At 42.6% G+C, this 17,192-nt stretch overlaps 1 protein-coding gene across 1 annotated transcript; it reads right to left on the bottom strand.

The window, feature by feature from the left end:
- Positions 1-15,171: 15,171 nt before the first annotated feature.
- Positions 15,172-15,758, bottom strand: robl37BC. The gene has a single exon (XM_017077011.4). The coding sequence runs from the start codon at positions 15,729-15,731 to the stop codon at positions 15,387-15,389; it is 345 nt and encodes a 114-aa protein (XP_016932500.3). The 5' UTR covers positions 15,732-15,758; the 3' UTR covers positions 15,172-15,386.
- Positions 15,759-17,192: the final 1,434 nt, after the last annotated feature.

Raw genomic sequence — 17,192 nt, 5'->3', positions numbered from 1 at the left:
CTTTAACAATAAAGTATATCTTGTTCAATAGAATTACAAAAAATTAAGTAGGTGTTATGTGAAGAGTTATTGTATGATCAACATCCAAATATAATTATATGCTTAAAAATTAAATAAAATATTTATTTATATGGAATGATACCAAAAATGTTATGGTAAATAATTATAAATCACTTTATGATCAGTCACCAAATAAAATAGTTGATTTTTGATAAATCGTAAATTTTTAGTTCGACTCAGTTAAAATAAACAAAGAAATTAACATAAGGATAATAGTTTATATCACTAACACCTTAAAACTTTATTTTAAGCTACGGATTAAAGTTTTTGGTATTTTTAGATGCTTGTGATCTGCAATTAAACATTTTCCTTTACATTTTTGGATCATACAGATGATATGCTACTGATTGGGAAATCTTTAATAAATTGTATTAAGGCTTGTGGTCTACATTTTGCTCCTGTGTATTACCTCCGACTGGTAGCTGGAGTCAAAGGTATAAAAGGCAAGTTAAGCGCAGACAGCAGTGGCAACCGGAGACCGGTAGTCGAGGAGGAGGAGGAGGATGAGCAGGGGGAGCCGGAGCAGGTTGGAGACGGATCTCGTGCCCGGTCCCGGCAACAAAAACAACAATAACAATGCGAAAAGGTATTGGTGGCAAAACAGAACTGAAAATCAAACTGCGGGGAAAAAAGGGAGCAAAAGGACTCGCACACAGACAATCGCACTGGCGTACAGAAGGGAAAGCCCCACAGGAAAAGCTTCGGAAGTGCGCTCCATGCCGCAATGGCAACGGAAGCAGGACAGGACAGCAAGGACGAAAAGGGACGCGGTGGCGTGGCGGTGCGGTGGTTTGGTTGTTCAGTGGGTGTGCAAGGCAGTTTGTCAAGTGGCGAAGAGGAAAGGCAGGAGGAGGAGCAGGAGCAGCAGCATGGCAGAGGGCCATGACACGACCTGCTCCTGCCGTTGTGTCGGCTAAAGAGAGAAAAATGACTAAATCAAAAGGAAGTGCGCCACACTGTGCGGTGTAAGAGCACGTACAATACGTACGCCGGAGCTCCACTCCGCCTGTATTAGTCTGTGTCCGTGTCTGTGTCTGTGTCCGTGTGCGCCAGTGTGTGTGTGCTCAAGTGCGAGTGTCTGGGTGGGTGTGCGTGTGTGTGTGTGCTGGCGCGTGCTTCGAAGACCGAAAGCATGACGACCCGAAACAACCGACAAGATTGTCGATAACACTATTCCGGGCTTAGCTCAAAAAACATCTTACGGTTTCAAGAAAATATTGTTACATAAACTCAATATAGGTTTGGTAACATTTTGAAAGGTTTTTCTTTCCTTAATATATAATATATTGAAAGAGATATTTTCTAACCCCACACAGAGAAAACTATCTAAGAACTTTGTTCTTGAATTGAGAACATTGTTCTTGAATTGAAAACATTCGTTCATAAAAACCGTGTAAGTAAATTTTGGTATAAATATAAGAACGAAACTTTTTGATAAGTATACACTAAGGACTGAACTAATTGTTCATTTGTACATACAATTTACTTAAATACCGTCAATTCAACTTGATTCAAGCAAAATAAAAGAATTTTCAACTTAAAAATGTCGTTCAAGACAAGAACATTTTCAACTCAGATGAGAACGTCAGAATTTTCTCTCTGCAGGTATATTATAAATTTTTCAAATGATATTATAAAATATATGTTTTAAGATTTACGAACGATAAAAAAGTAGTTTTGGTTACTCTGTAAGTAGCTAGGATTGTTTCAAGGAACACTTTTTATCTTTTAAAAATCTTTTTATATAACATTTGCCAACAAAATCCTGGTGCAGTACAATATATTTTTTTTGAAAATTGATCTGTAGATAAAAATAAATTAATAGTATATAGTTGTGTGTAAATGTGTTTGGGGATATTAAAACCATTTTCATGTTTAGTAAAAAGGATTTAATTTTCGAAATCTTTGTCGCCTGAAGGCTTGGCCGCAATATGGCAGAGGACGAGCGTATCGGCAGGCGAGGGGCGCAAACAGAGCAGAGAGCAGTGGTGTGAAAAAAATTGAAATTTGCGTGAGTGCTCCAACTGCGGCACTGGATGGTTTGGTTTGGTATAGTATGGTATGGTATGGTATGGTATGCCATGGCTTGGCATGGCTTGGTTTGGCATGGAAGCTCGACAGCCGGGCATCCTGGCAGCCTGGCTGCCTGGCGCTTGGCTGCCTTCCAATCCCCCGATGTCCCAGTGGGTGTGAGTGGGTGCGGGGTGTGTCTATGTGGGCGGGCATCGTTTGCACTTCAATGCTAATGTTGGCTTGGCAGCGACGTCTGTCGTCGACATTTTCCATGCAGGGCGGAGGATTGGGGGTAAGGGACACAGGCCATGGCCAGGACGCGTGTCGCTTGTTCGTTTTGGGCATTTTTGGGATTGCCAATGGCAGTGGTGTAAGCTAAGTTTTTATAAGGGGGGTCTTGAAAGTCAGAAAGAAAAATATATTTATTTCCTATAGTTTTATTTGGCTTAGTACATAAAATTGATTTAAATTTTCTTAGGTATAAAGAGCAAAAAATGAACCGGATTTCTTTAAGACTATTCCCCTTACTTTATTTATTCTAATACTTAGAAAAATAAATTCGCTTTTTAAGAAGTTATGAAAACTTTGAATGCTTACTTACTGGAATTATTACTTATGGAAGAAGAATGTAAAGATAAAAATTATTTTATAAACTAAACTACACAAAATCCTTTGGCCTATGTACAATTTAAAGAAGATCTCTAGGCTTTTTGCCCAGATACTTTCCTCACCTCATAACGTCATTGTCATAATAATCATTAAACACCTTTTTAACATATAAATGGTTTCTAAATGGTCATTACTGACATTTTTTAATCTAGAAACTTTGAAAAAATTACAAAAATTTAAAAATAAATATAACGATTTTTTATTTAAATAACTTAAGAATTCTTTAATTGCTCCAGTTTCGCCAACTGATTGAATGTCTGATATAGCGAATTATGGGGGGGATTTCCCAAATTTTCGTACGCCACTTGGCGGGCATTTCGAGTGAGTCGTGTGTGCTCGAGTTCTACTTGTCAACGGCAACAATGGGCGCGCTGCTGGTCCGACCCTCGAATGTAGGCAACACTTTTTTTTATTTTTCCTGCCATCCTTTAAACAAAATTCCTGCAACTTGGCTAGCTGGCAAGAGTTGCATGCAAAAATCCGCAACGAAATAAGAGAAGTGCGACCAATTTTGTCGACTTAATCCCTAATGACACCAACGAACTCACTGTGCTGAAGTTTAGGGCAACAAAATTAAACCAATCACAAAGCACAGCCCCCAATCCAAACAGCGAGAGGATACAAAATTAAACTTTAAAAAAGGTTGCCAACCATTTTTTATTTGTGCAACTTTGACGGCAAGTGCCAAAAGTTTGCCACGTGGTACAGTGGTCTTTTTTCCGAAAAACAACTTAGGAGAATTGTAATTAATTGCCTCACTAATCGGAATACCCTAAGTAGCTAGCTAACATTTTTTAAGCATTAATACAAAGAGAATTCCTTATTCCTTAGGAAGGCAATTATTAACCTTGAACTATTTCAAAGTATACATTGAAAATTTAAAAACACAAAATTATAAATGAATGATAAAGTATTTCTTAAAAAAAGAAAGAATAAACCTAGTTTTCCGAGGAACCCGTTGATTACCAGATAGCCCAGATTTCTCAAGTTTAAACTGTGCTCCCTTTTGCCCGTTAAATTAAGTATAGTCACTAACTGATTAAAAAAACTGATGATACCACGGAGCTCTTTAGCTGCCGAGCTGCACCACTGTATGAGTAATTGCGAGTGTGTGGGCATGTGGGTTTTAAATGCCGTCGAGTTTTCCCAGTGTTTGTGTTGGTTCGGCGGCGCCCTTTTGCGCGTCAATGACTTGCTTCTGCTTTTGCTTTTCCTTTGCTGCCTCCGGCTGCCACATGTCAAGCCCAAGCCCACCTACCGGATGACCCACGAACCCTCGCCCACCGACCTCCATTCGCACCCCACCATTCACCAACCACCACCCACACAACCCACACCCACAGCTGCCTTTCCCATCGAGCACACCGCATTTCGCACACAACTTTTGCCGCATTAAATTTGACGCAAAAAGCACGCGCGCTGGCGGCGTCAAAAGCAGAAAAAAAAGGAAAATTGGGGAGGGCGAGAAAACGAATGAGCGAATATAAACGAGCAGCAGCGCCAGCAACAACAACAAGGACAGCCAGTGGGTCTGAGCTTGGACCCGCCGCCGTCTAAAGTCGTTGTCTGACACCCCCAACCTCGTGCCCACTTCCTGACCCACCACGCCCCATCATCAGCCGTCAGGCATCACCCATCACCCGACACCCAGCCACCCAGCCACCCACCAGACCCGCCGACTGCCGGCAAACAAGCGTGACCTGCCACGCAGCAGACCGACTTTGACGCACCGAAACTACACTCACAGAAAAGGTTTTAGTTATCAAAGATCGGAGAAGTTACATTTTTTAACAGATAGAAACGCACAGTTTTATGTTTAGTCATTATTGACATTGACATTACATGGTCCTTCGCGCCGGATACCTGTTGAAAATATAACATTGAATTTTGTGTCTACTACATCCTGAACTTATCGGAAACCAGTTATGAAATGATTCCGATTTGCCTTCCTGGCTTCCCAATTTTTCTCCAATACATTTTCGACCTGAGGTGACTACTTGGTCCCTCGAGCCGGATACCTTTTGAAAAGAAATCATTGCATTTTCCTATTTTCTATCTACTATGTCCTGAACTTATAAAAAAAAAACAAGGAAGAACGCTATAGTCGAGTACCTCGACTATCAGATACCCGTTACTCAAAGGGAAATGGAGATATGCAAGCAGCAAAGCGAGATTAAAATGCGCCACCTACCGGCGGTAGACAGATTTAAGCGTTATGGGCGTTAGAGTGGGCGTGGCAAATTTATTTTTGGATCAATCGATAGGTATTAACGACACCAATACATTTCAGTTAAAATTTTTTATCTAGCATGAAAAATGTGGGCGTCACAGGTTTTTGCGGTTTGTGGGCGTTTAAGTGGGCGTGGCAAACTTTTTTTTAGGTCAATCGATAGGTATTGATGAGAACAATACATTTCAGTTAAAATTTTCTATCTAGCATCAAAACTGTAGGAGTTACAGTTTTGGGTGGTTTGTGGGCGTTAGAGTGGGCGTGGCAGTCTACTGAAACAAACTTGCGCTGCGTAAGAAGATCACGAATCTGTACGCCAAATCTCAATAGCCTAGCTCTCATAGTTTCCGAGATCTCAGCGTTCATCCGGACAGACAGACGGACAGACGGACAGACGGACAGACGGACATGGCTAGATCGACTCGGCTAGTGATCCCGATCAAGAATATATATACTTTATGGGGTCGGAAACGCTTCCTTCTGCCTGTTACATACTTTCCGACGAATCTAGTATACCCTTTTACTCTACGAGTAACGGGTATAAAAACCAGTAGGAGAATAACTCTAATCTGCCTTTCTTACTTTCCGCACTTTTTTTAAATCATTTTGATGTTAAGATGTTTTTCTGGACCTTCGAGCCGGATAATATTTGAATCGGTAGATGATGTTGCCTAAAATACTTGTGTATTTTATAAAATTTTAAGATGTCTTATATGCTCCCAATACTTTTTTCAGTGCATCGCGTGAAGAGAATAAAGTGGGGAGCTCGCAGCTGTGGGATTCGAACTCGGGCTCGAGCTTGGGCGCCAGAGCCAATAGTCAGTCATCAAGGCTGTTTGCGGTCTGCTTTTCGGGGCGCTGTCTGGCTGTATGGGTCTGGATTATATACACACATATTCGTGTAGGAATAAACACCCATGTAAATGTAAAAGTGTGTCTCGTTGTGTGAGCATTTGTATAGAATGGTACCAAAAAAAAAAAAAAGAAAGGAAAGACAGAAAAGAAATGGAAAAGCAACAACCAGCTAACCAAAAAAAAAAAGGTTCAACTGACGACCGTCAGAAATATTTTATGGTTTCGCTTTTGGCACCTCTCTCTTCACCTTCATCGCGTTTCCATATTGATTTGCCACTTTTGCATTTACATTTTTCATTTTCATTTGCCACTTTTACATTCACATTTTTCAGAAAACCGCTTTGCCACAAGAATGGAATTCATAGAAACGATGGAGGCGCCATCATCCAGTGGTAATTGCGAAATAATTGCCGAGTCGTTGGAAACGTTGTCTCCCCCAATTTGTACTACTCCCTCTGCTCCTTTATGGGGCGTGGCGGCGTCTTTAAGTTGTTGACTTCGAGTTCAAACACAAATCCGCAAACATTCGTGCCGGTTCCCCCAGCCCCACCAGCTCACCCGGCTCCCCTTGGCCATTAATTGGTGGCGTGTTAGGAAGTTAAGCTCCTGCTGCTGCTGCTCCTCTGCTTCACTGAGTCCTGTCATTACCCCCGGAGCTAGATGTCGGAGCGTAGCAAGTAATACGTTGGCAAATACCCACACCCCCGGCCACCCACAGCCACCCACATCCTAGCACACCCACTTCCACTCCCACTCAGTTGGAGGCAAGCTAAGTGTACATTCAGCTGTCTGTCGCCGACGCCACTTAAATACATGCGCATACAAACACGACAAAAATCCTGGCACAGTGGGACAAAAGAAGGGAGAAGTCCTCTGAAAAGAACAACGCAGGCTCTTGATTGAATAGAAAACCAGAAAGTCCCAGAAGTGCTCCAATATTCAATGGAACTACAAGTAAACACATGTTTTGATGGAAAGAAAGTATATTTAATTTCGGAAAAAGAATAGAGAAACGCACCCTTCCTTATAAAAATAACTCATTTCAGGAGGCTAAATAGATAGCCTAGCGTAGGATATAAGTCCTATATCTTAAGGATTAATGTTTTCCTAGACTCATAAAGACAGAAAACATATCCTTTCTTATAATTCAAGAAAGTGTCACGTGGTTAAATAGATAACAAATCATTATCTGATACATATACTCAAATTAATACTTTTATAAAACAGTATAGTCTTAAAAAGGGTCTCAAAGATAAACATTCTTAGCTCCGGTTGGTATCCAATAATATCTATATCAATAAATGCACAAGCCTCTGTACTACGCCTCCCTTTTACTGTTGATATGGACAACCAATCAATGATTACAATCGGTTCCTGTTTAACCCATGGATTCGCAACCGAAAACCTCCCAAAATCCCCCCAGGCAGCACAATATCTGGGGCCTCAAAGTGAAATATTTAGCTTAATGAAGCAACGACTGCGTTTCCTGCCGCAGCCAATTTAGTGTGAGTGTGTAATTCTTTAGCTATTATGGCTACCCGGCAACCAACCGCCATAGTCATTCCTTTCATTCTCCCCCAACCATAATGTCCGCACCCTCCCCTCTTGCTTAGTCTCTACAGTTTCACCTTCAGCCTTGGAGTCGCGGCACCTGTGACACAGGATGGGTGGTTGGAATGGGTTGTATATGTATATGGGGTATTTTTCCCAACCCCCGGGCATAAAAAGTTACGCACGGACCCGCTGGATTACCACCCAATACTTAGGCAACGGTCGGTGCTTCCACATTTATCTCTGCTGAGGTGGTGGCGGCAATCAGATTCCCCCAAACACACACACACACTGGGAACCCACCATCATTTCCGCCAGACTGCTCCACCACTTTGGCAACAAAATGTCCCACAATTACCACTGAGGCCACATCCACATCTAACGAAGCCGATGATGATTCCTATGACAATTTTCTATAGCTGGCAAGTGGCAACTGCCCCCTGAACTCGGAATCCAGAGTTCCGAACCCAGAACACAGAACCCCCCACCGAATCCAACTGACAATCAGACATTGCCACCGCCACTCGTTGGGCCAGCGAGTCGCCACTGTCCGTGTTTGAGTCCTGGTCCTGGTCCAGGTCCTTGTCCGTCCGTCTGTCTGGCACCCATTCCATTCTTCCGACCGTTATCATGTCTCCAGTTGCAAAGTTTTCTCGTGTAACCAGGCTTTTGGGGCAAGGGGGGGATCAGAGGGATTGTGCTACCAGGGGGGACAGCAGACGGTGGCACGTAACGGATGAATGGACGGACGTGGAGCACCACACCATGGCAATAGCACTCGCACACACACAGTCGCACCACAGGAGAGGCATTGCGGCTAAAAAGCCATACTACTGCGTCGGTCCTGGCAAAGGCAAAAGCAGAAGCCTTCAAGGCAACCAGAACGTAGAACCATCCTCAGCACAGGCATGGAATGCCTAAAGACTGCAACAATGTTTTAATCCTAGGAGTTTGGTTCCTTACAATACCCTATGAAAGGTGATGTGGAAAATAAATGCAGGGTAGCACACAAATCTTTTAAATTTCATATCATATAATTTTAGTTATTAGCTATTACTATTAGTTAAATTAGAAACATATTTTTAAATCAGCGGTCGTCACACAATACAATGATATTTTGTTTTTCATTTTTATGAGTTGTTTGCTCGGGCAGCTTAACTGTATGTGCCGAACGCTGTTGTACACTGTACGTGTGGCGGCAGAGTTATGTGGTTAGTAGAGTTATTTCCTATTCCTACTTAAAAAGAGGCTCCAGGCAGATGCTTTCAATATGTCACTATATCATAATGATGCACCTGGTCATAAAAACAAAGTTTTCTTTCAAAGTAATGATATAATATCTTTTATAATAAGAACATCTCTAATATTAGATATTACTATAATATTACATGGTTAGAAAACTTTTCTTACAAAGTAATGATATAATTTCTTTAATAATAAGAACAGATATAATATTTAATGTTACTATAATATTTTATGGTTAGAAAACAAAAACTTGGAAGATATTTCTGTGGCACCCTTGAGTATAATTGTACAAAATAAAAGGTTAAAGTATTTCTGACTCACTAATCGAACACAGATCTATCGAGATAATGGGTAAGTGAACATCCACGCTCCAGACGACACTTGCCAAGCGCCATGGAAATGGAGAGCAACTGCTGCTGAAGCGCCCCCTTCCGCCGTCCATACGCCCACATTTTCATCCAAATCCCGGCAAAACAGCTCAAAGGACAACCACCCACCACCCCAGTCAACACCCACGTCCACAACAATAAGGCGTAAGCCCAGACTCGACCTCTGTCTGAGTGGGTTTTCGTTTTCGGTTGGGGTTTGGGTTTGGGTTTGGGTTTCGACCTAGGAGTGGGTATCTATGTGCGAAATCAGCCAACTCAGAAGCAGCCGCCTGTTCGTCTGGCTTCCGTTTGGAGTTGCCTGCAATTATTCCGTTAGTGTTGGGTCACCCACCCACTTGGCCGCCCATCCACCCATCCAACCATCCAGCCATCCGAAAACTCATCCATGCCCATCTTGCCTACCCTGAAAAAGGCGCGTCCGCATCGCTCGATACTCACACCAACAAGTGCAGCTGCTGTTTTCCTTGGGGCCCAAAGTCCTCCTGTTGCCGCTGCCGTTGCTGTTTTTGTCGACACTTTTTTCACGGCTTGCTCGCTTGGCTGCTCTTTCGTGCGTTGCCACTGCCAGGAGTCCTTTTTCCCCTACCCCCTGCCCTTCCCAGTCCCCCCAGTCCCCCAAATGCAAGCCAACCAAACCAACCGAACCATATCCTAGCCCCCAGAAACTCGCAACCTGCCAAACCAAACCAACCTCATCCCCGCCCAACCCGCAGGTCCTGCTGCTTGTTTTCCTTGTGGGGGTTCCATCCTCAACCTCCACTTCGTCCTTTTTTGCCTGAAAATCAAAACACACGTCTCGGCGTGCGGCGCACATCTGCATGGAATTTCTAAAGTACGTGCCGCGGACGAGCGGACGGAAGGCAGCCAACGAACGCCGTCGTCCTGGCCCGATGCCATCGCAATGCCACAGCCGGCAGCTTTGGCGTCCTCCTGCCAAAGCACTGGGCACATAGCACATCCGTGGATTACATAGCTGGCCGTACCAGGAGCAGCCAGCCATTCCTATTCCGCCGTCGTCGCCTGTCTGTTTGTATGTACTTGGCGGCATGGCGGCGAGAGCGTGAACCGAAACATGCAGAACCTTTAGTGAAAAGGTACACTGAGCGCAATTATTATACCTATACTTAACGATTTACTAATTTACTTAATTGACAAGTCGAAAACTTGAACTTTACATTTTTCAAGTCGCATTTTATGTTTTACTAAAATAGTATTCCATTGAAAAGATACCCATAAGCTTTAAAATTAAGGTATTGATTTACAGAAAAAGAGTGCTACTATTTTTTTGTGCATGGATATATAGATTTTAAAATTTAAAATTTAACGTAATTGAACAGAACTAACATTTTGAAAAATGAAAGCCCATCTAAGTTTTAAGATTTAACATTACAAATGTAATACTTTTTACAAATGAAATTTATTGGAAACACTTATATTTTGATACAAAAAAATTAAGGTTGCGTAATTATTTTAGTTTTCAGTTATTAAACAAAATTGGAATTGAAGAAATTTTTTTATTAAATTAAACATTTTTTTTAAGACTTAAAATTACAAAGTTATACTGTTTAAAAATGAAATTTATCGGCAACACTTAACTTTTCTCTTTTGAAATACAAAAATTAGGGTTCCGTAGTTATTTTAGTTTTCAGTTATTAGGATAATGTATATTCAAGAAATTTTTTTTAATTTCCATTTTTAGGAAAATATTATTTACTTCGGCATTTTTGATAAAAAAAATTTACAACTTTAAATATTTTTAAAACATCGCTGTATGTTTTTATAAAAAAGAAAAAAGTTATGGACTGAAGAAAATTTTCTTTCTAAACTGTATAAAAACCCAGATCCTTGAGGTGTAGTAGGAAAGTCCGAGTTCAAACCCTTTCTTAATGAAATGGTACTTTTAGTCTAATTCATAATATTTCAGTTTTGGTTTATTTGAGTGAACTAAAGACAAGTTCAAAATTATTTTTCAGTGCCCATTTGACACTGGCGTTGCGGAGCGCGCGTGCGGTGTTCAAGCCTGGCATTATAATTTCTTGCTTGGCACAGTGGCAACCACACGCACACACACCAACCCACACACACTCACACACCCAACGAGTGGGTCGCACACAGACAGTGGGAGAAACAGGATAAGGCGGGGAAACGGGCAACTCACACATACAGGGCGCACATTTTAACACTCTCGACAATAAACAGCATGTCACTTAGCTCAAACTTCAAAAGTGCGCCAGTCTGTGCACAGGACTTGGGCTTTGGCGGGATTTTGAGGGCGGGCAGGATCAGGAGAATTACGAGGGAGGTGAGGGTCTGGAAGGAGTCATCGCCGCAGTCACCGACATCGTTATGCGAATGCCGCCAGCAGGCTTCCGTGCCTTGCCAAAGTTTTTTATTTGTCATCCTCGTTCGGCGACAACGGCGAAACTTCCACCAGAGGAGGCGGTTTGGGTGGTCGCTGATGGGCGATAATAAACAGGCCCAGACCAGACCACACCCAAACCACTACCCACTAACCACCCACTTGCTACCCACTTACCACCCTCACCACCCTCCATTGCAGGCTGTTCAAGGCGCAACGGCATGAAAAAGGCGCTGGCTGAAGTGTGTCTCCTGGTTCTCGAGAGCATCGTCGTCGTCAGGAACAGACGCTTGTTGATATTGCCTCACAGTGTGGCATTAATTGGGGCTACTCGAGTCGGATAAAGCCATATCTACACCTGGAGCTGCCGTCGGGATATGATTATACCCGCAAACAAAGAACAAAAAAGTCAGACGAAATGCATTTGAAGGAGGTACTTTCAAATTGCACAAGCTTGCTATTTTTCTTAAATTTCAGATTAGTTTTACATTTTCGAGATATTAAACTGCGCTGCGATCGTCAAATACAACTCAGGAAAGATATGGTGCCTGACTTTTAAAACATGTTTCCTACTTTAAGGATTTAAGAACTGTTTTTTTATAAAACTTTCTTTATTGTTGCTGTTTCTGTTTTTCATATATAACCTGACTTTTTATACTTGTAAGTAACTAGCAGTTGCATCAGTCCAATATTAAATACCTGCCTTTAAAATAATAGGGTTTTTTAGGGAACAGTAAACAAAAATATGTAGTTGTATATGATACAAATATAAAGGTTCACAAAGAACATTAATCCGAAACATGTTCAGAAGTAAAATAAAACATTTTAAAACGTAAAAAACATGTGTATAAAGGGTTTTACTTTTTAAAATTGTTTCAGCCTGTCTGGGCATCAAAACTATTGGTTGTTTTCTGGGTAAACTCTATTAAATATAAAAATATAAGATGTTCAATGAAAAAGAAAGAGGTGCCTTTAAGAATGTGTGTTTTCCAAATTTCAGCATTAATTCAGAATATGTTTATATAACAGTTCTCTACTTCAGCGCCTTGTCAGTCGAAAAATAATGGAATGTGCCCCACTGTACGTGTAAGCGGTTTGATTGTCATGGCAATTCGAAAGCATTTGTCGGTCGCTCGCCCCCAGCACACACATTTGGAATGGAGGCAACGGCAACGGGAAAGGCAACTCGACGCAGACACAGGATTCCACATCCCTGCGAAGTCGTCTCCTGGCAAATACCATTCCCTATCGTCCTTCCTCTCCCCCAACCCCATTCTGTGAGCCAGCACAGGAGCAACATCAGCAACACCAACAGCAACAGCAGCGTCGGCACGGCAGCAACATCAGCCACTTGCCACATTTGGCTTTCTGCCAGGACCAGACTCCAGGACTCGTGCGGTGGGCGGAGGACTCGGGGTGGGTGTGGCAGCTCGTCGGCAACAACAAGGACATTTTACAGCAGCAACGACTGTGGCAGGAGCAGCAGCAACAGCAACTAAAAATGCGACGTGCGAGATTATCGTGTCGCTTGTTGTTGGTCGTCCCCGTCCGTAGTCTGCACTCCGTAGTCCCGTGGTCCGTAGTCCCCGGTCCGTAGTCCCAATCCCGCACAGACACACACTCTCTGTGGCTGCGCAAAAGCTCCCCCGCCACTCCGGCCATCCCGGCACCCTAAATCCCCCGCCCCGCCTCCTCGATGGCGACACCATCACCACCAGGCGGCACAACTTACTGGCGCTGACGGAGGCAACTGCTGACTGCTACTTATGGCGCTGATGATGGCACAATGACAACAACAACGATTTGAGACAAACGACTGCGGACTAAGGGATACCTGTTATATTAGAATTAATCTGTTGGATAATACAAAAGCAATACATATACACACAAACAATATAGTTAAGTTATGGATAAGATAAGCGTACAGTTACCCCCTCAGCTTTTTTCTTTTCTTTGGTCAAGTCGAGTTTAAGTTCTGGTTAAGTTAAGTTTAAAATTTGCTTGAATTATACTTAAATTGTGGTTAAGATATGGTTCAGTTATGGTTAAGCTATGGTTTAGATATGGTAAAGTTATCGTTAAGATATGTTTAAGTAATGGTTAGGCTATGTTTAAGGTGTGGATAAGTTATTGTTTAGCTATGTTGAAGTAATGGTTAGGCTATGTATAAGATATGGTGTACAGTCAAGTTAGTTATGGTTAGATACTTCCTTTGGTTGAGTTATGGTTAAGTTATGTATACAGTTAAAGCTTAAACTCTTTGAACTACAAAGCACAATAAAATCGTAAAATCGTAAAACTATATTGGAAGTAAGTTCAGAGTGCGGAATTTTAAGTTTGTTTTTTTAAATAAAATAGTTTAAGTATATATTTAGAACTCTCAAATTATATTTAATTAAATTACAAAGGAAAAATTTATTTTTTTTTTCACAGCAAGTAATGGTGCTTAATTGTTATTATTATAATTTAGGCAATATACTAAGGACGTATTATATATATATATCTGGTATTTATGGAGTGTACCCATATACCCGCTGATACCCCTTAGTCGGGCTCAGCCGGAAAGTATGCAGCGTGCGCACGCGAGGATAACGACTCGACTCTACTCGACTCGAGGGCGATGACGATGACGATGGCGAGGACGAGGACGAGGACGAGGACGACAAGCAGCCCGACAGAGTGTGCGTGGGCGGGACAAACGAGCAGGAGGCTTCGCCCTGATGTGGACGAGGATGTGGCTGTGGGGCAAGGGTAAGGGTAAGGGATATGCCAGTGTGGACGAGGATGTGGCTCTGGGTGAGGTGGGGGTGGTGGTGAGCTGTGTGCTGTGTGCGACTAATTGGGTGAGAGAATGTGGGTGCTTAAATTGGTTTCGTGCTTTCGTGTGACGCGTGCGGAGGCGTGTAAAGCCTGGCGTGTCGCTGTGTAAGTGTCCCTGGGTGTGGGTGTGTGCGTGTCCCAGAGTGTGTGTAAGTGTGCAAGCGACAGGCTGCTCTGTGGGTCCTCCTCCTTCTTCGACACCACCTCCCCCTCTCCCAGGATGTTTTTGTTGCTGTTGGCAGGAATGCTTGATGGCGTGACGGCAGCCGGTTGTTGCCAGCAATCGAAACGAACTAGGGAAAAAAGTGGGGGAACTACTCTGCAAAACGAATCCTAAAATACTCTACATAATCGGGGAAAGTGATATGATGTGATGGTCTATTTTGCCTTACATTATCATATTGCAATACAACAAATTTAAGCAGGTAATAAAATATCAAAATTACTTTTACTAAAATTAATAAAAAGGAATTGGACAGCTGTGGGGCTTGAACCCGTACCCTTAAAAATTTCATAAGTCTTATAATGCTTAAGATTCAAGTTAAATTGGTTGTGAAATATTAAATAAATTACATTTATTAATATTTAAAAAAATGAATTGGGTCTTGAACTCGAACCATTATCAATTTCATAAATCTTGTTTAAGATTCAAATTAAATTGATTGTGATAATTTAAATTAGTTTAATTTAATCCGACTAAAAATATTTTTTTAATAAACATTTTCTGGTCCGCATGGTAAAATAAAAGAGAAACGATCTCCAAACCTACTTTTAACTTATTAAAACCGAATACTATATTTTTGAGCAACAGATTAATAAAGGGATGCCTAAGGGTTTGTCTAATGCTTGACTTTGTATTTAAATTAATTTAGAACCAAATTGTATGAACGACTATCCTCTGTATCATTAATTAAAATCCAGTGTAATACTAAGCAAACCCTTTTCTTGGAAAAGTACGCGACCCTCGAGAAGGGTAAACAAACACAATTTACCCCGCCTGGATGTGGATTTTATTTTTGCGTGCTTTTTCCAGCACAGCAAGCCGACTCACAATTTCAGTTCTGTGCTCGGGAGTTGTGAGTTCGTCCGTGCAAGGACTCTTCACCCGGCCAACCCCCGCTGGCGCAGCTTGTTTATGTCATTTTGCTAAGGCCGCCCGCATGCATGACTAGAACTCGACTCCTTTAGCTGCACTTCAGCTCGACCACCTCCGCGAGGAGGCATTGCTCCGCCGGGATTCGTCCAGTGCCCGGTTGTCCTGAATGAGGATGATCGTGTGCTCATTCTCGGTGGCCACCATCAGCTCCTGGCGGCGGGTGCGCAGCCGCACGTAGCTCAACTGGTCCCCGGTCTCCATGTCCTGCACCATGGTGCGGGCCAACGCCACCAGCGGCCTCATCCGGTTGGCGTACATATGGGCAGCGTTCTCGGGCAAATTGGTCCGGACGGGCACGCCATCGCCGTCGACCAGGACGGCCCCAACCACTCCCGGCAGGAGGAGCAGCCGATCGAACGTGGCCTGCACATTGCTCGATGTCATGGCTTCCCAGGCCCAGGTGGAAAGGGGTCAGCTTAGTGGGGAAGAGTTTTGAATTTATTCTAGTCTCGTCTGAGTGTGTGACTTAAAAAAGGTGTACAAATCTGAATTTCTCTTTAAAATGTCAATACTTGTATCTCTCTTTTTACTTTCTTAGTTGAGGAACTGATTATAATAAATCGATTTATTTATTAAGTGAGTGTGAAAAGATTTAGTTGCTGCTCCAAATATTAAGATATGCAAATATTAAAAAAAACGGAACATTTTAAAGTCACTTTATAACTTTCTTTATAACTATGGTCCGGTACAATTTTTTTGTTCAATCATAATTAAAATAAGTTTAGATCGAATTTCGTATTTTTAAGAAAAATATACATTTAATCAAAGTTTGCTATTAATCGAATGTTTAGAATACTTACTTAGGCAATGCTTAGAGTAATGCTGTGTGTAGTGATTTTTGATACCCTTTGACAAAAGAAGTTAAAATATTCCACAAAATTAACTGATAAAGTAATTAGAACTTGGAAATTGTTGTACAAAAGAAGTCTGAATATTGAACCAAATTAACTGATATAGTAATTAACTTTAAAGCCAGCACTTGATTTTAACATGAATCATAGCCCTTAACATCCACTCCTAATAAAACTTCAAATCACGTAAGATGCCGCTGGGAAATGAATTGAGTCAATCCTCTAATTGAGTCTTTTATTATGTGTACTTATATTAGGGGACCAGTAGCCAACCCATGTCCATGGACTTGCACTTATTTTCGCCGAGGGAGTGCGGAGCTCCCGCGTGGCTATTGGCAAGGACAACCAGCCATCCTGCCAGCCATCCTTCCGGACGCCATGTCAAAGGTTGGACCCAATCCGTGGTGCAGCACGCGTCGTTCGGGGATGGGAAAGGAGGAAGTGGGACAAACAGCGAGACCAGACGAGGCGCCACCACCCACGGTGATGGTGCAGGCGGCAGTCGCAATCATTCCTGGCAGCATGCGGCCCCGGCTGGCGACAAAAACGGAGTGGGGGTCACGTAAATGGCGTTGAATTACGGCCCGACAATCGAAGCGTTGAAGTCTCAAACGAAAAGTTCACTCTTGCCCAGCAGCCCGTGGCCACGGCCTGTGCATCATTTATAAGCCGGGCTAGGCCACAGATTGTCTGGAATCGAGTCGAGTGCGCACGCACGCAACGAGGCCGATGATGATGAGCTCAGGACGAACAAACATGGAACTTTATGACTGTTGGATTGGTTGCCTTGGGTTGGGGTGTCGTCACGTGCCGGTCTGCTACTGACTCCCGGTTTGGGTTCAGGCACGAATCCGGGCCAACGCCTCCGTTCTTTCCTTTTCGCCCGCCAGATCCATGTTGTATAATTCATTTGGCGTTGCGGTCCCCTTCGCCGTGCGTAACTATTTATTCAATAATTCGACGTAAAAGCTTGACACGGCAATCCAGGGGTTGT

The sequence above is a fragment of the Drosophila suzukii genome, chromosome 2L (assembly GCF_043229965.1).
Source record: "Drosophila suzukii chromosome 2L, CBGP_Dsuzu_IsoJpt1.0, whole genome shotgun sequence".
Classification (NCBI taxonomy): Eukaryota; Metazoa; Arthropoda; class Insecta; order Diptera; family Drosophilidae; genus Drosophila; species Drosophila suzukii.
The sequence above is the reverse complement of the archived record's forward strand: the minus strand, read 5'-3'. Positions and strand labels throughout refer to the sequence as shown.